This window comes from Plectropomus leopardus, chromosome 14 (genome assembly GCF_026936395.1).
Source record: "Plectropomus leopardus strain MGB_pleo_1.0 chromosome 14, ASM2693639v1, whole genome shotgun sequence".
NCBI classification, from domain to species: Eukaryota; Metazoa; Chordata; class Actinopteri; order Perciformes; family Serranidae; genus Plectropomus; species Plectropomus leopardus.
Window position 1 is genome coordinate 26,743,871 of NC_142189.1, and position 21,813 is coordinate 26,765,683.

Consider the following 21,813-nt stretch of genomic DNA (forward strand, 5'->3'; position numbering starts at 1 on the left):
TTATAATTTATAGATCTTATTTTTATTTTATTTTAGTACCTTTTCTGGTTATTTCCTGTTTTGGCTCTTTTACTTTACTTTTTGCTGATTTCTGGTATTTTAAAAAAAGTAATATTCTTACTAATTTCTGCTAATTTTTGGGTCCTTTTTTAATTAATTAATTTTTTAAAAAAAGTTGCTCACTGCCTGCTTTCTATGTTTTAGAAAGATATCAGGTCAAATTAAGGTGTCAGAGGATTATATAATAAACATGAATAAATATGAAAATGGGATCAATCTGTAATGAACACACAAGAATAAATCATTTTACAGGCCTCTGGCAACACATTTTTTTCTTTATTCAGAGTAAGATGTGTCAACATCCAGCATGACAAAAATTGTACAAAGTTCACAATTTATAAATGAAATATCACAGCAACTTGTGATCTCACACATTTATAGCAAAATTAAAATGTCAACAAATCCATGCTGTGTAGTACAAAAATAAATCAAACTTCAGTTCCACAGAGAGCACAATAGTTTATACAAAATCCTGTCTTTGTTAATGGTCACTGAAAACAATCTCAAAATGAACTGGCTCAAATAAAATAATAAACTCTGATGAATTCACAATAATTTATATGAAAAGTCAGCTTTCTAAATATGTGACGACCTTTTTGTGGTTCCCTATAGATAGTCACAGATAACTCTATTCAGATTTTGTTATTTATGTACCAACATCAGATGAGCAGCCGGTTTGTGCTTTAAAATCCCTTTTCCCTTTTTACTGATAATGAGAATTAATTCAAAAACTGGTACTAGCTATTACTCTACTGAAGCATTACTATATTGGCAAAAAGCTGCAGACACGATGCTGTGGAAAAAGGCGTATGCAGTCATGGATGATGGGTAGTAGAGTCCTGAAAGAGGACAGTAAATTACAATAGATGAGATTCAATCAGGTGAACGACAAGCACCTTTTGCATTAGCTCTCGAAAAGGCAATTCTGAACATGATCGCTAACAACTAGAACAACAGAATGGAGGGGTGCATACAGTCAGGCATATGGGCGCAACGCTGGATTGTATCACCCCTCAAAGGTCTCGTTTCACCGTTTCTTCTTTTTAAAACCTTGAATTGATTGACTATTTAATCCTTTGTACAGTGATTAGATATAAAGTGCTGCTGGGGGATAACTTCATCTTCCTAAAACATAGCAAAAAAATGAAAGAACAATGTTTTTACACTTGATAATAGCCTACAGTATAACTGCTATGGTTATAATCATCCTCTTCTCTGATTTCAAGTCCCTGTTCTTCCTCTCTCAGTGGTACTAAATCCACGCCTACAGTGGCTCCAAGCAGTTGGTTGCTCCAATCGTGTGCCAAAGAGGTCATCTGGAAAATTGCACGCCGCCGTACGTAAGGATAATATCTTCAAGGACAAGTGCAAATAGTCTACTGGCACATAAGTGGGGACAGTGACCCTGTAAGTCCCGCTGTCATACTCTATAAATACTCTTTACAAAACCCTCTGAAACCCTCCTTTCAGGCTCTCGGGTACTGCTTTTTAGTTTCTGTAAGAACATCAAAACATGGAAACGAAGGTGTCCCTGTGCAAAATCGTACAGAAAAAAAGTGGAACTCATATACTTTCGCTCCTAAAACTCAATGTCCAGGTTCCCTCCTCTTTTTTAAAAAGACTTTTTGTATTAAAAGATTTGTATAAAAATCAATATTTTACATAGGCTATATTAAAAAGATTCATGTTACCCCGCTATGCTTATAAACAAGAAATTGCATATACCCAACCTTTTTTTTTTTTTTCCTTTGCAGATTGCATCCCGTACCTACTATAAACAAATGATTTAGTTATTATATTGCTGAGACATTTCTTGACCCTAGCAACACAAGTCTGGGAATTGCGCAGATTTGATACTAGAAAGGCTAGAATGTGGTCTCTATAGGTCATTGTCTTTACACATTGTTTCTATTTGAGATTAGCTGAGCATGTGAACATGCATGCACCGCACAGATGTGTTCCTCTAGGAGTTAATTGGCTCTCCTAGAAAATGGGATTTCCACCATCGGGTTTCCGTGTAATGATGTTTACAATAGAACTATTCATACATACATTCATACATACATCAGGTCAGTTTCCTCTCCGGATTCATTTACAGCACCAGTTAAAAATGCCCCCACCTACAGCTACACATCTGTTTTTTTTTTTCTCCATCAAAACAAAACACAAACGTTTCTCAAGCATTGTCAGAAAATAAAGCGATCCGCAAACCAGTTCTTGCTCTTGGACAATCTACACGCAAGAAGAAGAAGAAGAGAAGAAGAAAAAACATCTAAAATCATTGAGTCCAAAATCATCCAGTGAGGAGAAAAATAAGTAGCTTCCTCCTTGCTTGTAGTTTTTTTTTTCATTTTTATTTCACTGTCCAGTTTTGTTTTTTTTCATCTAAAATGCTCTGTTGTCAAGCAATAAAAAGAACTCGCGTTCCGTTATCATTAGCTTACTGTTCAGAAATATACACTAAAAATGTGCATACATGAGCAGCTAGAAACATTACATGACACTATGTCAGCTCATATGAAAACGTACAAAATGTGAATGTCCTCAAAAACTATTTTGCCATTTACTCTTTTATGTTCTTCCTCAAAGCAAGGCCCAAAAAGAAACCAAAGAAAGAAATTATTTCGAGGTCTTTCTAAGCATCGTACCTCTTTTTTTTGAGAGAACGGAATTTAGAATATATAACACTATTTAAGTAACTGCACCGAACCATCACTGCCTGTTTGTATGAGGGTTTGATACACCTGCTGGGGGAACAAAAATCTCCCTTTGCTCAACGGTTACACTTGAATCCCTTGGACAGCTTGCTTGATGTTTTCCAACAGGGCTTTGTTTTCGGGGCTCTGGTACTGGTCTTGGTTTGTGTACATATCCGTTAGAGTGGTGACGTAGGCGTCAAAGTTCTGCTCGCTTATTTGCTCCTGCAGGACCAAAGACACAACATAGTGACTGTGAGAGCGAAACAGAGGTGTGAGAGAAATTAAGATACCTGGAAATCTCCTTAGAGAATGTGTTTTGAAGAAAATTTAAACATAAGGTTATTGGTTTTGTTTAGGAATTCAGAAGCTTTTAAAGGGACAGTTGGAAATATTGGCTGTAGAGATGTCTGCCTTCTCTCCAAAAAAACAACAAAACAAAACAAAACATAACAAAAACCACCTCTGAAAAACTCAACAGTAATGTATCTCACCAGAAATCATGACCTGGTTCCTCGAGATAATCCACAGACCTTGTTGTGAGCAGTTTCATGTAGAAACGATTTTCTTTATTTATGTTCCCACACATTTGTCATTTACATTTACTTTTTCATGAATTTTCAAGAACCCATAATCATTTTTTTCTCCTGCCCCGCTTGACATCTGTTTATTTTTTTTTATGTATCATATTTAAACTCTATTTATACTTAATTTCAGCTAGCTGGTACACATAAGAAACACATCAAGAAACAGACGTGATGGTAAACTAAATGTTGTCACACATCTCCGCATATTAGAGCACCGTTATGTAAAATTTGCTGTCATGTGCTGTTTGCTGTTATTTTACATGAGAAGGTTATCCATGGGTGATTACTATACCAATTTTATTGCACACAACAAAATTCTAGACTTTTTCCCAAAACTTTCAATGATTTTTACCAATTACATAACTTTTCCAGGCCTGGAAAATGTTATTGTGAAATTATATGACTTTTCCAACTTTTTTGGGACCGTGGGTAATCTATTTACACCAAACTACTAATGCGAGCTGTATCACTGCACAGCAGAAAGCGTACTGCTAGCTCACCTAGCACCACTGAGCTACCCAACGCTACCTTCTGCCTACACTTCCTTCTGTGCAGTGATAGTTTGTTGGAAAGAAAATAGTTCCTGCATGGAATTGCTAACAAAAGGTCCATTGATTATTTGAGTGAAATGTATTTCTTTGGCGCTTTGAGCCCCACAAGCTGAGTGCCATCCAATTCCTTTAAATTAGTAAGAAGGCAGACATCTCTTCAGCTGATATCTCGCACACTTGACAACTCACACCAAAACAATCCAGACTGATAAAGAGCACTAAAGGTAAGGGGAAACATATGTGTTTTGATTCAAGGGTGAACTGTCTCTTTAAGCTTTAAATCCTTATTGCTTTTCTTTGCTACTATAAGAATGACAACATTTATAATGGAAGTTACATACAATATTTAACGCAAAGCATGATCACAGAAATGCAAACAAAGAGACTTACTTGCTGGTGCAGCTGTAAGCAGCTGTTATTCCTTAGAGGAGGCTCTTTGTGTGTCAGTGGTTTCTATGGGAGCAAAGGAGGGACACATTTCCATTAGCTTGCTTTGAGAAACAAGGTAGTTATTCTGACATTTAAACACTAGGTGGCAGTACGTGACATACAGCCAAACAGAAGACTTAAAATTAACTGGAAAAAAATAAACTGAACATAGATGAATACACATCAGGCAACGAGACAAACAGAGCCAGGCCAGCCCATGGTGTCACAATGGCACAATGGATATATGGAGGTAAAATTCTAATTGCGTTAATTTACTCCAGCGTCACACTTTTTATCTGACTAACTGCTGAAATTAAAAAGGATAGCATTATAAAAAAAGCTTGCCACTTAGACATGACTGTTAACTGTAATTCATTCCTTTGTCAATGAATGTTAACTAGTACATTATGCAAGAGGGTAACATGAAAGAATGGCACAGTGAAGGATGAAAAACAGGATAATAGAGTCTGTTACTGTGAAACTCTTAGCAAGAGAATATCATACTTTTGCTCTTTCTTCAAGAGCCAAAAAAAAGTCAATCCGATTGCAATACACTTTACAATAAAGCCTTAAATCATTATTCTAAAAGAACAGAAACACCTCACTGAATAGCCTACACCTTTGTTTAACCTCAACCATTGAATGTAGCAATTTGTTTTTTTTTTTTTTTTTGGAGTTGCTAGAGTTTTAAAAAAATGTCCAATCAAACCTCATTTTACAACTCCCCCTCACTGTTTGGAAAGACAAGCAATGCTCCACATTTTAGACTAAGCATGCACAATAGGCTTAAATACACAAATAAATGAGTAAGCTGCTAGAATGCTACAGTTAGCTATAATCTGCAACTTGCCGGCTTGCCGTTCCTGGTGGCCCTTACCATATGAGGGAGCTGGACATTAGCTAAACTGTTAATCAGTGACTGGCTGAGGTTGGCCAGCTCATGCAGGAGAGATTCATTTTGCTGTTCAATCACCTTGTTTTCCTCCTCTATGGACTTCAGGTTGGACTCCATTGTTGTGATCTGAGGAGGCGGATGACAGGATGTTAGCTTTGTATTCACAAGGCGAGCGCGCACCGCTGCTGACTCAGAAACACAGACAGGACGTGACTTACCTGTGTTCTAAGTTTGATCATGTCTGCTTCCACTTGTGAATTGGATTCACTTAAATCTTTGATTTCTTCATCCAGCTGTTTGATGTCCTCTTCATGCTCCAGTCCTGCAGAGGAGGAGCAGCCGCGTTAACACTGACACATTACTGCCAGGCCTCCATCATAAATTAGATTAACGGCCTTTATGTTGGACTGAAGTAATTAAAAATGACACAATACCACTGTGTGGCTGTGTGAGAATTCTGCTGGACATTTTGTGTGACTGTCTTCACCTCCACAATACGAGCGGGGCAGGTCATTTTAGCTGATTAAGACTCAACAATCCCACAGACAAATTACATTATGATCCTGTCACATCCCTTTATGAAGTGTTGAAATTCACTGCAGTCAGGGCTGAAGTGTTCGGAAAACAGACGGCGCACGCAACCACGAGCTAGTCCCGATATTCCATATCTGATTACTGCCGAATAAACTCAGAACCTGTTCTTTCGGACTGGAGCCACTCTTCTCATTATTTACACACTACCTCTGAATGGCATTATGTTTCCAATGTAAGCTTTTGCTCAGACAATGCTGTCCACAAACGCACTTCTGATTGGTTTATTATCTGAAATTGGAGTTCAGCAAATCACTCCACATCCATGCTCCTGATTGGCTGTATTGTGTGGGCGAGTGGTACTTGTAGTTACCGTTGCTGGCACGTTGCTGCTTTATTGTTAGCATTTCCACTCCGGAGAGCCTGGCTTTCCTCATGGCGGAGGTGGCACGTGGACAACCTGACAGACTGAGGGCAGAAAGAAGGAGAGAAAGCATCGTTTCAGTATATTCCACACAAACCATGAGAAAAAATGTTGGACTTTATGCTGTGTATAAGGAGACTGAGAAGAAATAAATATTCCATCAAGGGGCTACTTCACTCATAATATGAGCATTTGTATATCAATTACTCACCCCTCTTATCTTGAAATCATCAAGAAAACTTTGTTTTTCTTGTATGACTCCATGTTGAATGGAGAATCCAGAAAAAGTTTTCTTCATGAATTCAAGGTAACAGGCGGTTATTAATTGATATACAGACAGTCATTTTATAGGTGAATTATTCCTTTAATGTCTTAAAGTCTTTGTTCAGCATCTGCTTTCTTGCTGAAAATTTAATGGGAAAACTGATACCAGTTTCGTGTCTCTTGGTAAATATGTAGCTAGAGCCAGGAGACAGATAGCTTAGCTTAGCATAATGACTAGAAATGGGGAAACATCTAGCCAAAGGTAACAAAGCATCTCTAAAGTTCACTGGCAACAATTAACATGTTATAGCTTGTTCTTTTAATATGTACAAAACATAAAGTGTTTGTTCGCTTCAATGAATTTATCTTTGTCATAGTATAATCTTAAAGGTTTTTTATGAGGAAGACAATACATTCAACATGGTTGAACGTCTGAATGTAAACATATGGAAAACTCAAATCCCCACACCCACCTCCGGTGTGTCAGGAAGCTGCCACTGACGTGACCCGAGCCATCGCAGCCCGGCGTGGGGCAGGACATGCCCTCTGTCTTGCCAGACTTCCATGTGAACTGGATGCCATTTAGGTAGCCGTCTTTTTGCCTCTTGGCTGCTATGGGGCATCCTGATGCACTTCTGTGGGACGCATACTTCCCTGTCACATGTCCCTGACCATCACAACCTGGGACTGGACACCTGGGGGGACAGAGTGAAATGTTCTCAGAGAAGACACGCCAAACAGTTAAATTCATTTTTAATGATTAATTCAAGCACAACCTTCATTTGCTTATGTGTTCAAAGTTGATACCATCCAGCTTTTAATTATGTTGGATACTTTAGGGCTGGGATGATATGCTTGTCTCCTGTTTTGATACTATCATGATACTTATGTATTTTTCATTTTCAAGTACTGTAATTCGTCAAGTATTGTGATTTGATATTACCATCTATTGTGATTTTTGTTTACTTTTTAAACTCTAGATCATGGGACAGAGTTCATTCATACACTTCTAGAGGATGTAGCCTATATCATGAGGCATTTCCAAAAATGCTTTTCATTTAGACTAAATGAATGAAGAGTTTGGCGCAAACCCTGATTGTCTGATCCTAAATTGCCCTGACATTCCGCCAGATTAGCAAACTTTCTGTTGCTGCCTTTACACAGATAACTGATAACTGAAGGCCCATGTCCTGGGACCACCCATTGTTTTCTGCAGTCTTGCTTCAGCTTTGTTTCTCTCGAAATGGATCTGACGTCTCATTACTCTTGATATTACCACAACAATAAAAGCAGTTACTTCTTTCGACCTTGGCCAACACTAAAATGAGGCACCTGACTTTGAATTATATCAATTCAGGCATTGAAAATAAATTACCTATTCAGGGATTTTTTTTTATACTTGAGTGTATCGATTTTTCCCCACCCCTTGGAGACATCATCCTTTCTTCCTTCAAAGAGTGACCTGCTGAGTCTCCACTGGCTCTCACTACAGTCTCTTTGCCTCCAGAGTATTAAAACACCAAAGACTGTATGCGAGAATATCATTTTTCTGTTTCCCTCTATCTCTATAGCTTTGATATAAACAAAGATACCATCATCTTATTTAAAGCTGTCCCAGTGGCAGTCTTATCACATTCGTGGAATGCTGACAGTGCATCAACACCATGCTAATCAGATGCAATGAGGCAGTAAATTATTCCAAATGTCACAGCTTGCAAAATGGATTATGGCTAAAGCTAGCTACAGTTGTGAAAGTATTAGTTCTGTCTGTATATAGCAGCTACCTGGTTTTAGTTCAGCTTTGTGACTTTGTGACTGCAAAAAAGATACAGGGGGCGTAACGTGCACTGCTGTTCGCCACAGCGTTTTTTCTGTTGCATTTGAAATATTTCTCAGAGTAAATATAGGTCAGAAGTCACAGGAATTTGATTGACTAATCCATTCAGTCAGGCTGTGATGGTGATGGTTTTAGGAGTAGCAGTGGGGAAAAAAACAGATTCAGCATTATGTGGTGATGTTTTACATGGCAAAATTGCATCAATACACAGATGCAAAATATATATATTTTTATTATATAAACTATAAATATTGCGGATGCAAATTTAACTTTTGGTATCCTTCTAGAATAATAAAATAAATATATTTTTTTTAGTTGACAAGAAACAATCTGCTGCAATAAAAATGATTGAAGTGAGATGAGCAGGTTGGAAACTTTATCTTATAAGATCTAAAATCGCAAAAATATTGTATTGCGACCTAAGTAGTGTGACGATATATCTGAGGGACTAAGGCGATGTTAACAACTATTTGGGAGCACTAATATCTTTTAATTTATTCCAAGAATGTAACTAGTTGATTATATTTAAATTTCTTGTGAAAAAATTTCACCTTTGTTTAAGGCTGCGTGGTAAATTTAATTTTATCATTGCATTTAATCCTATAAAAGCATGTCTGTAACATTTGATTCTTTACAGATCTTCGACTTATTTTGACTTATGTCTTCACATTCTTGTTAGCCTCTCCCATGTCTGTACCTTTCTTTATCCCCTTCAGGGGGAACTGTGGACACCAGTCTAAGCCATAAATGTCTCAGCTGCCTGAACCAGATATCAGCTCACAACACACCTCATCAGTGACCTGAGAGCCAAACTGGAACAACCTTTTAACAGATCCAGAGCTGTGCTGCTGAGGCTAACATCCACCAGTCTGTGTAACAATTCAGATTAGCCAAACTGACTGCCATCCACAGCGGCATCATGTCCAGCAGGAAGAGGCTGGTGAGAGCAGTGTTGTATTTCATGCCACACCGGCTGTTAGGGACTGTACGAAAATTACTGGGGTGGGGAAAGGGGGTGAATCTCCATTTTCAATATCAAATACCAGCTTAATTCTTTTTTACACATTTGCCAGTTCCAGTTGCTCGAATGTAAGGACTTGATGGTTTTCTTTATCGTATATGATAAGGAACTGAATATCTTTGGGTTTTGGATTTTTTTACTGGACAAAACAAAATATTTGAAGACATTCATTTGGGCTCTGGAGAAATCATAAAGTCCATTAAAAAATTCTGATATTTTATTGAAAAATTACAGAAACAGATTTCTATGTATGACATATAAAAAAAAAAATCTCAGGTTTTCGCTTTCAAGACAGCACTGAGAATGCTCTGGTCAAAGTCTTCAATGACTTACTGCTTGTGGTCGACACAGGCCTATACTCTGTTTCAGTTCTACTTGACCTCATCTCAACCTCTGACACAGCTGAACACAAGGTCTTGATAAATAAACTACCTGAAATACTATGTTGGCATCAGTGATGTAGTCATGCTTGGAGATGTCTCCTCCTCTCATGTTCCTTTCTTTTGTGGGGTTCCCCAGGGGTCTATTCAAGGTCCCCTCCGATTTACATGCTACCTCTGAGGTAAGTCATGCATAGACAAGCAGTGATATAGACTTTGATTGCTATGCATTTGATACACAACTGTATGTATCTACTTTTAAGCCTGGCATCACTGATGTTTCTTGTATTATGTCCTGCTTCACCAAAATTAAGAATTGGATGTCCAAAAATATCATGCAATTGGATGTATCCAAATCAGAAAAAGATTTAATAACTCCCTCTGGTGTCAGCACTAGCAGCATTAACAATTTATCTGCCTTTTCTGATAATGTTAAAAAGAGGCTGAGGCATTATTTATGATATGCTGACTTAAAATGCTTATAATGTTCAGGTGACGAAATTGGTGCAGTTCTACTTTGCCCATATGAGACGTTTAACTAAGATCAGGTTAATCCTTTCCCTTTGCAGTTAAAAAAAGCCATCAACTCTTTCATCTCTTCCAGAATTGACTATTGCAACACACTTTATTCTGGTATCAGTGGGCAAAATATCCCAAAACATCTACAAAAAACTGCAGCCAGGCTTTGAATTCGCACTAAGAGAGGTACGTACATCACACACATCATGGCTGCCCTTCACTGGTTACTTTTGAGTTTTAGAATTGATTTTAAGATTTTTCTGTTTTACTGTCATCAGGCTCCAGCCTATAATCATGATCTACTATCTGCCTCCAAGCCTCATCGCTGGTTGAGGTCATCCAGCAAGGCCCCATTAATGTTCCAAAATTTCCACTTGTAAGAAAAGGGAGCAGACCTTTGCTATGTGGGACCCTCAGCTGTGGAATTCCCTTCTTGAGGTAGAAAAACTCAGAGACCTCTCAAAACTAACTTTTATTATTTGGCATTTTCTTAACTGATAGTATTTACTGTAAATATTTTATCCAGTATTATATCTTATAAATGTTTATATTTATTTATTTTTTACCGTGACTCACTTTGCAACTCTGTTTTGAATGATAATAATAATAATAATAATAATAATAATAATAATAATTATTATTATTGTTATTATCATTATTATTGAAATGAAATGTTAATTGCAACCATTAACAATAGTTAAAAAAGAAAAGAGTTTTAGTTGAAGCTTGGTTAACTGTGATACAACACACCATAAAGTGTCTCAAATTGGCTGTGGACTGAAAATATGTCTGCAGAGCCACTTATTTTAGTGACCTCCTAAACTGTAGAGCTGTATAATGGCATGTGTGAAAGCCATTTTTTGATGTAACTACTTGATCTCTGTCTTTTATATAGTAATGCATGTAATTCAATCCAAAGGGAACCCTTAAATGATCTCCCCCAAAAGGCAGACTACCGTGTTTTTGGAAAAAACAGTATTTACGAAAGCCTCTCCCTTTTACTCCTTCTGTAATCATTTTTGCACAGTCCCTCAGTGTTAAGTATAAAGGGTTAGACAGGCGTCTTGGCATGAGAGCCAGAACAAACTTCCCTATGACAGAAAAAGTTTCCTAATAAAGAATAATAATGCAAAAGTCCCGATCTCTGCCCTGAAGAGGGCACACGGACAAAGATTACTGACCCTCCTGAGCATAACAAGATCAAGGGAAAGAGTGACAAAGATGATGTCATCATCCCTAATCCAAAGAGGGATATTTGAAAGATCAAGAGTTGAAGTTCATTTACCCTCTTTACATTCAATACTACAGAAAAAAAGAAAAGCATTTAATTTAGAGTGACTATTTAGTACGCTTCATTCTATGGATTTTATAGATTTCATTTACAAGTTACAAACACCATATCGTCCTCTGAACCCAAGAGACTTTACTTATCTCCTGAAGTTCCTTACTAGTTTTCAAACCTCAAATGGTGAATCAAAATATTTTTCAAAGATATTTTAATGTCATCAGAGCACACTGACAAGGTTACCTGTGGCAAACTGTCCTCAGAATCTAACAGAATGATTGGGGTTAGATCGAGAATGGCCAAAGTGTGTTATTTGTGCTCTGCACCACCAGAGAAATCAATGCAGCTGCAGGGCTGAGGCCAGAGAAGCCCATTGTGGGATTTAGGTAGAGTCCAATCAATCTCTTTCTGCCTCTATCTCTCCCTCTCTGCTCGCCGCTCTGTCTTTCCTTACCTGTGTGTCTGCAGGAGTTCACCAGAGACTGCAGAATCTCTAAACTGCTACAACCTTGCTCTTCTGAAGTTTCTTCTGCACCTTCAGATTTGGGCTAAAACTTTACACTAATACCGCATTTGTCTTGTCAGAGCTAATACTGATTTACTCCTGTTCGCATCAGTGCTTGTCAAAGAATAATGTACTGATTAGAAAACAGCATATTGCTTTTGTTCCCATTTAAGCAGTTTATTTCCTCATATTAAAACAGACAAAATGAAATCATATGTTATGCGTTGTATTTTTCACACGAGAAATGTAAAGTAGGCAGTGAATAGTGAGTAGTTTTGGCAGCAGGAGGAGGGGTCTCAGTTTCAGGGTTTTAAAGGCAGACAGAAGAGTGATGATCAGTGTCTGTACTGTACCTGATAGGCTCCTGGTCCTCCTTGTTCTCTTTACTGTGGATGATCTTTATCCCACTTTTCCTGGCCCGCGGACACCCTGAGAGACTGCAGATAAATGACAGAGTTACAAAGTGGAAGCATACAGTGTGTGGGTGCGTGTGTGAGACAGAGAGAGAAGGGGAGGAAAGTAGAAGCAGAGTAAAGTTGACTTAAGGTCCATTTATGATATATGCAGGACAGAGAAGAGAAAGAGTACTGTGAAAAGAGAGGAAATGGCTCCTGCATGCAGAATGTGTGCTGTACCTTCTGTGTGAGGCGTAGTTGCCAGTGATATGTCCCGAACCATCGCACCCTGGTGTCGGGCACCTGGGGCAGAAAACACAAAAAGGGCTCAGGGTCTACAGTAAAAGCGCAGCATCTTGAGGATAATATACCCCATATTGTGAGCATCATTTATAGCATCTACGGTTGTTGTTATCATGTCTATTGTCTATTAAATATGACAACAGAGACCAAAACATTCGCCTCACTATGTTCATAGTTAGAGTGTAAAATACACTACGACAAACTGTAGGGGTCTTGTGTTATGTGTGGTGGGCTGGAACAACAACAACACCATATAATTAAACATCCTATATTTTGTGGGGGGAAAAAAAGGTGAAATCATAAAAATAAAACAATAAAAAATGTGATGGCCTTTTCAAAAATTACCTTCCAAATAAAAGTGAACATACATTGTCCACAGATGGTATGTAGCCCAAGCACTATTATTTTTATTCATCTGGTTGAAGTCTATTTAAAAATATTTTTTCTTTGGATGAATCAAAACTATCCAGTATGGACTTTTATATAATTAGACTTTTTGAATATAAAGAAGAGACACTGGAGGTTACATTATGTGTCAATTCAGCAATATACATATATATTTATATTTGCACAACTGTGACAGGTGATTCAAGTATAATCCATGCTAGGACCTATGACACCAAAAAACAACCCCACAGGTAATTTGTACAATCATCGTATCTACAACCCAGATTCATATGTATTAGTTAGGCAGCAGCCTCTAGTGGCCATTGTAATTATCATGGGAGCAAACGAGGAGGTCAAGTGACATAGAATAAAAAAGTAAGAGGCTGGGTTGAATTGATGGGTCAAAAAAAAGACCAACAATACAGGACTCTGACCCAGGAGCCGCTGTTTGTGTCCCGTCTGAATGCAAAAATCAACATTGTGTCAAAGTGGTTTAACTTGGGACACATACATACGTTATGTAAACGTACTTCTTTTAATAAACTTCCTCTAACCCAAGCCATGCACTTTTGTGCAAAAACCAAACCAACTGAATTTTTTGCCTTAAACCTAATTAAGCAGTTCTGGTGCCAATGTGTTTAAAACAGTGACAGCTAATGGGTAAAAATGTAACTTTGGAAGATGACCTATTTGGTTGTTTATGTATGAGGATGTGTTGATGCTAATTTAGGAAATGTTCCTATAGATTGTATTAGAATGTAGAAAGAAACGCCCTATGTAGTCGTATCAGTTGGAGGACTTTTTGAATATACAGTACATTTGCTGCCTGTTTATTGTCAGTTTCTTCAAGAAATTAAACTAACTTGACGGAACAAAAAAATATAAATTCATTAGTTTAAATTTTAACCCCTCAAAAATGAGAATTTAAGGCTAAATTGTGGTGTCTGAGAGCCCTGTGTCTCACTGTATTTAACACACTGGTTTTCAATAATGCATAATGTAGAAGCCACGTTTTTAAAATATTTTTCTTCATGAAAAGACCAAAACTGTCTGTTAGTCCATTCTACCTTCCCTGACCTGTCTTTGGCACTCCCGTGGGTCGCTACGTAAGACGTAAATCTTTAAAACAGGTCATGAATATACTATAAAGTTTCATTAAAAAGACTTAAGAGATTCCCGAAACAGCTGGGCACTAAAGTTTTTAGCAAACATATTCAATCTAAAGGAAATGATTTTGTTAAGGGACTATTTTCAGCAGGATATTGATTTACATATAGTGTGCTAGTGAGTATTCGGGGATGGTGTGTGTTGGATTTAGTCAAAATAAATGGTAGTGTGTGTGGTCATGATAGTGAAGGAGAATGTTAATAGTTTTTGGACAAGAGTGCAGCTCAATGGTACAGAGGACAGATTTTTATACTGTATATGCTACTAAGAATACTTGTTAAAGGATCAATAAACGGTTGGTCTGTTGACAAAATAAACATATAAAAAAATCACCAGACTTAAAATAGCCATCCCTATAAAGCAGTGAAATAAAGCTCCATGACTCCATATATAAGCAGCCCATCGTCTCTATCCTTACTGTGCTTTTCATTACCGCTTTTGGCAGTTATGCGCACTAACACTAATAAGGTTGACCTTGGCAGAATGAGCAAGACATACAAATCATACATATATGAGTGAATCATCTCACGCCTTACTTGAGCTCTTGCGCGTTGTTGGCCAGCATACTTCGAATGCTTTTATCAGCTAAAGGACAACCTGAGAGACTGAAAAATACACCAGTGGAACATTAGTTACACCAGAATGACGAGTCACCCCCCCCCAAAACCACTGAAACACAAGATCATCTCTCAGACTGCACTCGTCTATACACTCAGACATTTACAAACACATGCATACATAAAACACCAACCAGGAAAATGCAAAAAAGCCATGATGCAAGTGCAGGGAGTTGATTTAAGTTAACCCTCTGAGTATTTGTGTGCATATGTCAAAAGGAGGTCTTGTTTTGGTGCATGCAAATTCAAATTAGCAGATGGTGTTGTGTCCAAAAACAAGTTGGATTTGTGAGCTTTTTCATGTAGGTGCAGCCATGTGCAGCCTCCGGACTGATAACATTCAGTCCTCACAGACTCACCTCACACTGCAACACTCAACAATTCTGCGTAAGTCTCACTGTGAATGGTAAATGCTTAGTCTGCATTGCACTGTGGGAAGGGCCTGGAGGACTGAATAACATCAGCTTAGAAGGCTTTACACCAGGCCCATTGAGAAATAATTTTATCCCTGGGTTCAGCTTAAAAATTAGCATGTATCCAATCTTTAATTAAATTAGTCTTTCTGTATTTCATGATACCCTTGTTTCAGGATGTCAAGTTGCCAATAGTCAAAGGGCTAACAAATAAGAGAGAAAGAGAGAGACATTCTGCCTACAGGTGTTTGACAGCATAGTCGAGGTAAGCTGAAAACAATAAAGAGAAATAGACTAAGAATCCACCAGGAGAAAAGGAAGTCACACCTTCGATGTGAGGCGAAATTGCTCGTCAAGTGACCACTTCCATCACACCCCGGTGTGGGACATCTGCCACCGGAAAAATAGACAGATTTATAAGCCCAAAGGGAAGGAGAAGAAAATGTGAAAATTACAGAAAAAAAGGGGTTGTTCTGATTTTTTTTTCCATTGTTGGTTTTCATTGTTTCCAGTTTAGCTTCACTGTCTCTTAAAAATATTGTGCTTCTGAGATACAGCTACACTTGATGTGGCATGATACTGACAACTAGTGTTCTGTCTTATAAAGATAAAGCATCAAAAGAGGCATTGGTGGAAGCTAGCGGCTCTGAGATCAGTGTGGACAAATGGATAAAGCTGTTAAATAAAAGTCATATAGCAGAGCCAGCAGCACGGGATGGGGAAGGGAGAGAGAAAGGGTGGTGGTTGTCTGAGGTCAACTGGAGTAAAGAGAAGGACAAAAACAAAAGAAAGCAATAAGGTGAAGGGGGAAAGCAGAGCGTGGGTGGGGAGAAGCCAGTGGGGTCAGGTGGATAGGAGGAACACTGGGGCGCTGGTGAGAGTAGGAGGGCTCTTACGTTATCAGGTCCTTCTTACTCTCCTTGCACTGGATATACTTGGGCTTGGGGCTCGGCATGTTCACATCTGTGGTGAAGGAGCGGTCCTCCAGCAGGTCATGGAAGGGGTCCAGGTCGTCCGGCTGAATTGAGGGAGAACAGAGGGAAGAGAGAGAAAGAAGAGACAAAGGGAAGGAGGAAGACAGGGAGAGAAGGGAGAAGAGAGAATGATAAGGAGGTTTACTTCTTTCTTTTTCCCTCTATTGTTATACATTTGCTCATACACATACAATGCATACACTTGACAATCTGAAAGTTAGAATGCATTTCATTAGGGATGGGCGATATGGAAACAATCAAATATCAGAATATTTTTGACCAAATACCTCAATATCGATATTGTAATGATACTGTAGAGTTGACTATTCATGCTTTAACAAAATACTTCCACAAATAGAATTTCATAACCATCAGTAAAGTAAAACCAGTGTGTAGGATTTTGGGGCATCATTGGCAGAAACGGTTATAACATGCATAACTATGTTGTTATTAGTTTGTAATCATCAGGAATAATAGTAATTGTTGGGTTTTTGTTACCTCAGAAGAGATAGATAATGATAATGATAATGTGATAATGATCACATTCTCTTCCACGTATAGTCTGCAATGATATTTTTACAGTAGCTCAGAACAGACAAACCAAACAGAAGCTCTAGACAAGGCTGTCTGTGTATTTTAGTGCAGGCAACCAAGGGTAGCAGTCCCTCCATGATGACGGCGTCAGGAAAACAAAGATTAAATGTGAAAATGCTTTATTCAGTGTTTTAATAGATCATGCTTAGGCATGGTCAATTTGTTTTGGAGAGGAAGAGACACCTGTGGATAATTCAGCTCTAGCTAAACACATGACTTTAATGAGGGCCATTCACTTTTTGTGTTTTGCGTTGGCCACTGTAGCTCTCCTACATGAAATCTGCAATCTCACTGCTAGATGCCACAAAATCCTACACACTGCACCTTTAAAACCAGAAAAAGACAACACTTACAATATAATTATTATTCGAAATCTAAGATGATACCCAGTCTCATATCAAGATACAACACTGACATATTGCTCGGCTCTACATTTAATTAAGCGGCACATGATGAAACTCACATCTTAGAGTTTCTAATAAACAGCCTTTTTCCTTCTCCCTCCTAACCACTTTTTCTCTTTTTCTTCAGACACACATACACGCACACCACACGCACACCTGTCAGACCATAGAGCCTTGACAATTTGAATGCTAATGGTTGAGCCTGTGTGACTATTGAGCCTCACCTGTCAGTCTAACAGAGCTCGAAAATAGAATCCCTGGGAGGAAATAATGACTCAGTGCCAAATGAACAGTGTGTGTGTGTGTGTGTGTGTGTGTGTGTGTGTGTGTGTGCTTATTCGTCTGTTAGTACATGTTCATGGAGCATTTCTGTGTGAGAGCAGAACATTCGGGGAGCTGGCTGGTTGTACACGCGTAATGCAGCAGTCGGTCACTAGATGGCACTGCGGTGCAGTGTCAGACCGCTGCTGGCTGTGTTATGTGGGGCTGTGCTTTGTCTGCAGTGCATGCAGCCAGGGCACGACGGCTGTTGATGCAAATCCCCTTTCCTTTCTTCCCTGCTCGCAGTGTTATGTACAGTAATGCCCATAAAGAGACAGGTCCAGATACAGCCCAAATTATCCGGCGCTCAAGCTGTCTCGGAGTGCGTGATGCTGGGTCAGCCAGCGAGCTTCTCCAATTAAAGGGAGCGCAGGCTGAGAGGCAGACAGGAAGGAGAGCGACACATGCATACGTACAGAGATGCTGAAAGTAGGCTAGGGATGGAGCTCGCATATACGCGCAGACACACTCCCAAAGAGACATGGGTACACACGCTCATATGAATATTCACATCTTGCACACACACCAACAGAGGCACATGTACTGCACATGCATGCGCCTGTGTGCACACACACACCGACAGGCGCACCCAGCAGTGGTGCATTGATTTCCAGCAGTTCTTTGATGAGATGAGCTATTCCGATTCCCTCCCAAGGTGCTACTTTGCATAATTCATTTTGGAGAAGAGCGAAATGTAAAAACAGAAAGCCAGCATGCGGGGAGCATGATACAAACAGAGCAGATACCTCTGTGCATGGCAATGCTGACATCAATTAACATGCAGATTCATTAGGTTTCCCTCAAAAATCCCTAATATGACTTTCTAATGATTCCAAACAGTGAGTAAGACGGGGGAGGTAAGAAACCTAGAAGACAATCAGGCGGCAATGCAAATGTTTGACTTGGAGACACTGTGTTGAATCAATGGCTCGGAGGGAAATGATTTGGGCTGGGACACATTGAACAGACAGTATAAGTAACGCATGCCAACTGTACTGTCTATCAGCTTCCAAAACCACAAAATATCATATACTACTGCTTTGCAATTATCATCAGCATCACATCCCTTGGCTTTATTCTTGTCTTCATTGTGCGTCATCGTTTCAGTCACGATCCTGGTATCGTCATGAACATCTTAAAGGAAATGGAATATGTGATGGACCAGGCAGAGAGGACAGTAGCCTTATGTAACCCAATTGCTGGGAAAAAAAAATGTTGGTATTGTTCATTTTTGCAAACCACGGATACATTAAATTTGCATGTTATTATATAGCAGATACATGGAAACTTACATATCGACAAAGCTGTAATTAACGCATGGTTATGTTTAGGTACAAGAAACTCTTGGTTATGGATAGTAAAATCTCATATTTTGGCTTGAAATATCAGCATAAGGGAGCACAATCCTGGAAGCAGTGATGTCTCAGGGAAAAAAAACTAAATTTTTTGTGACACGATCCTTGCTGGAGAAACAGTGATGGGTCTCAACAAAACACACATTTGGTGCCTAAAAAAACGATGGAAACACAGCAATTGGTTGCTAAAAAACACCCACATTTAGGGGCAAATAAGCTACAGGACAACAGCCTTGGTTTGCTAAAAACCACCCATGTCCAGGGGCTTAAATACTGCTGAAAAACACTTCTAGGCCACTAAAAACACCCACATTTGGGGACTAATAGGACTGCTAGAAAAACACTCACAGGTCATCTTTGTGCCTAAAGAGCAGATGGAAACAACACAATGGGTTGCTAAAAAATACCCACATCTGGGCAGTAATAAGCTGCTGGAAAAAACCCATAGGTCACTAAAAAACACCCACCTTTAGGGCCTAAAAAGCCAATGGAAACACAGCAGCAGATTGCTGAAAACACACCCACATCTGGGGAGTAATAAGCTGCTGGAAAACACCCATAGGTCACTAAAAACCCACATCTGGGGACTAATAGGCTGGTGGAAGAACACAGATCACTAAAAAACATCCACCATTGGTGCCAAAAAGCACATGGACAAGCAATGGATTTCTAAAAAAAATATTTGGTGGCTCATAAATGCTAAAAAAAAATCCCATGTGACTAAAAGGCACCCATGTTTGGGCCTAAGAAGTCACTGGAAAACAGATATGATTTGCTGAAGAAAACCCAGATTTGTCAGTTTCGAACAGTGGTCAGCAGGTTGTCAGGCATCATGTGACACGCCATCAACCATTCCCTTCACCTCCAGATGACAACATGAGGTCATATATGATGTCCCTTTAAAGACATTGATAGGATAAGCATAAGCTGTGGTTTGCAGAAACGTACAATTTCCTTCTGACAATTTGGTTGCCTAAATGGATTAAATGAAATATTCATATGAATAAGAATAATGACAAAATGTGCTTCACAAAGCACCTTTAAAAAAATCTACATTTTTAAGGTGACAGACTATTATTTAAAGATACATATTGATTAAGTTTAGGCAACAATCTACCCTCCATCCTGAGAAAATGATACATAACATATTACATATCTGGCCACAACCAGAAATTAGTGGTCAAGTGAATTTTCAACATTTGTCCTTGTAATTTTCTCCTTTACCTCTTTCTCGTCCTCGTCTATGTGTTTGATCTTGGTGTAGTCTACAGGCAGGTCCCAGCAGTCGGCGGCGTCCCCAATGCCGTAACAGCGGGAGCCCAGCAGGGCAGCTTGCCTCTGGGGGGACATGGGCTCTAGAGGGGTGAGCACCGAGTCCCCTCCGCCGCCGCTGCACAGACGCTTGCTCATACTCAGGTCCAACGTACCGTTCTCATCAACATCTAGACCCGGGCTCTGGAAAGTGGATGTGGTTTTTGGTGCATGCATATGTGTGTGTGTGTGTGTGTGTGTGTGTGTGTGTGTGTGTGTTGGGTAAAGTCAGTTCAGTGTATGTGGAAGAGATGGGTGTGTGCGTGTTGAGTGTTTTCAGTAAGATGATTATGAGGAAGGGTAAAAGGATGCACAGAACATAAGGAGGCAGGGATGGAGAGAAGGGGATAAAAGAGAGTGAGAGTTTCTGAATTAAATAGCAGTCAAACATATCCATATTCTGGGATCAGAGCTGGGCAAAACAGTAGCTAAGTACACGGTGAATACTAAAGAAGTACATGAAAAGTGCTTGAATTTTCAGCTCCTCCAGTGATATGCTCACTTTTGAAGTTTTTCAGATTTCTGGAAAGATAGATCAAGAACAGCTGCAGTTCAAATACCTGAAACAATACTCTGATTTATTAGTATTTTTTGCCCAAGTCTGTCTCGGATGAAACATTAGACACTTGCGGTGTACAATAGCAACATAGTGTGACGCTCGTAAGAGGGTCAAAAGAAGAAGAGGTCATCAGTGCTCAAGGACGAGTGCATCCCTCTGTGAACCCCTCCTTTTTCTCTTTCTCTCTCTTTCCTTCCATCCCGCTCTGGTCTCTGCTGTGTTCTGTGCAGTCAGGAGGGTGTGTGTGCATGACTTTGTGTTGTGTGTGTGTGTGTGTGTGAGAGCCTAATGTGAGTGGACATCACAGGGGGGCAGGCCAGGGCCAGGGCTGAGGGTTAGGGGTGCGGTTGAGAGCAGTGATGAGCAGCAGTGGCTGGAACTAGACTGCTGCAATCCCAAAAATAGAGGCAGAACTATACTGTGTTCTGGGACAAAGTGGGCCACATCCAACAAGACTGACTGCTCACTAAAGCATCCACTTTGCCTCCTGAGTTTTTCTTTGTATCTATACATCTACACAAGCATGCATTTTATTTAATCTGCACCACACTTTTGTTTTCGCTCCCATTTTTCACAGGTTTTTAAGTTTAAAATGTAAGACCTTTTTATACACTCAATCGATATATCTCTTTCAAATTTTGGTTGTAAATTTGTTAAAATCTGTCTCTTTTTCCAAGGTAATCCATCCTCTTGACAGTTGAACATTAAAACGATGCTGATGAAAAAGTATCATTGTAACACAGGTGTGCCTTGAATTGGTCACAGTAAAAGGCCTCTTAAATGTGAGATGGAGTGTTACATTGTCACACTGACTGCAGGAACGTCCACCAGAGCTTTTGCCCATGAACTGAATATTTTTCTTAATACCATAAACCTTTTTTTAATGAATTTGGCGGTACATCCAACCAGCAGCAGATCACGTGAAACCTCACCAGCTCAGGATGTCCACATCTGGTGTCTGCACCTGTAAGGGCTCATTTATGCTCAACATAACGACGTAGCCTTTTGTCCATAATCTGTTTTCATTTT

At 39.2% G+C, this 21,813-nt stretch overlaps 1 protein-coding gene across 9 annotated transcripts in view; it reads right to left on the reverse strand.

Moving 5' to 3' along the window:
- Positions 1-304: 304 nt before the first annotated feature.
- The window catches only part of myt1lb (myelin transcription factor 1-like, b), a 145,194-nt gene continuing 123,685 nt past the window's right edge, over positions 305-21,813 (reverse strand). For 4 of the 9 annotated variants that reach the window (XM_088087434.1, XM_088087433.1, XM_088087432.1 and 1 more), the window contains 12 exons: positions 20,139-20,369; positions 16,163-16,284; positions 15,594-15,656; positions 14,773-14,841; positions 12,620-12,682; positions 12,338-12,421; positions 6,911-7,132; positions 6,123-6,217; positions 5,437-5,540; positions 5,201-5,344; positions 4,285-4,347; positions 305-2,981 (listed from right to left, as the gene is read on the reverse strand). In XM_088087434.1, the coding sequence (XP_087943560.1) occupies positions 2,841-2,981; positions 4,285-4,347; positions 5,201-5,344; positions 5,437-5,540; positions 6,123-6,217; positions 6,911-7,132; positions 12,338-12,421; positions 12,620-12,682; positions 14,773-14,841; positions 15,594-15,656; positions 16,163-16,284; positions 20,139-20,369 (1,401 nt within the window). In that variant the 3' untranslated portion in view covers positions 305-2,840. The remainder of the gene's footprint in view (positions 2,982-4,284; positions 4,348-5,200; positions 5,345-5,436; positions 5,541-6,122; positions 6,218-6,910; positions 7,133-12,337; positions 12,422-12,619; positions 12,683-14,772; positions 14,842-15,593; positions 15,657-16,162; positions 16,285-20,138; positions 20,370-21,813) is intronic. The other 5 variants (XM_088087435.1, XM_088087438.1, XM_088087437.1 and 2 more) reach the window with 4 other exon arrangements.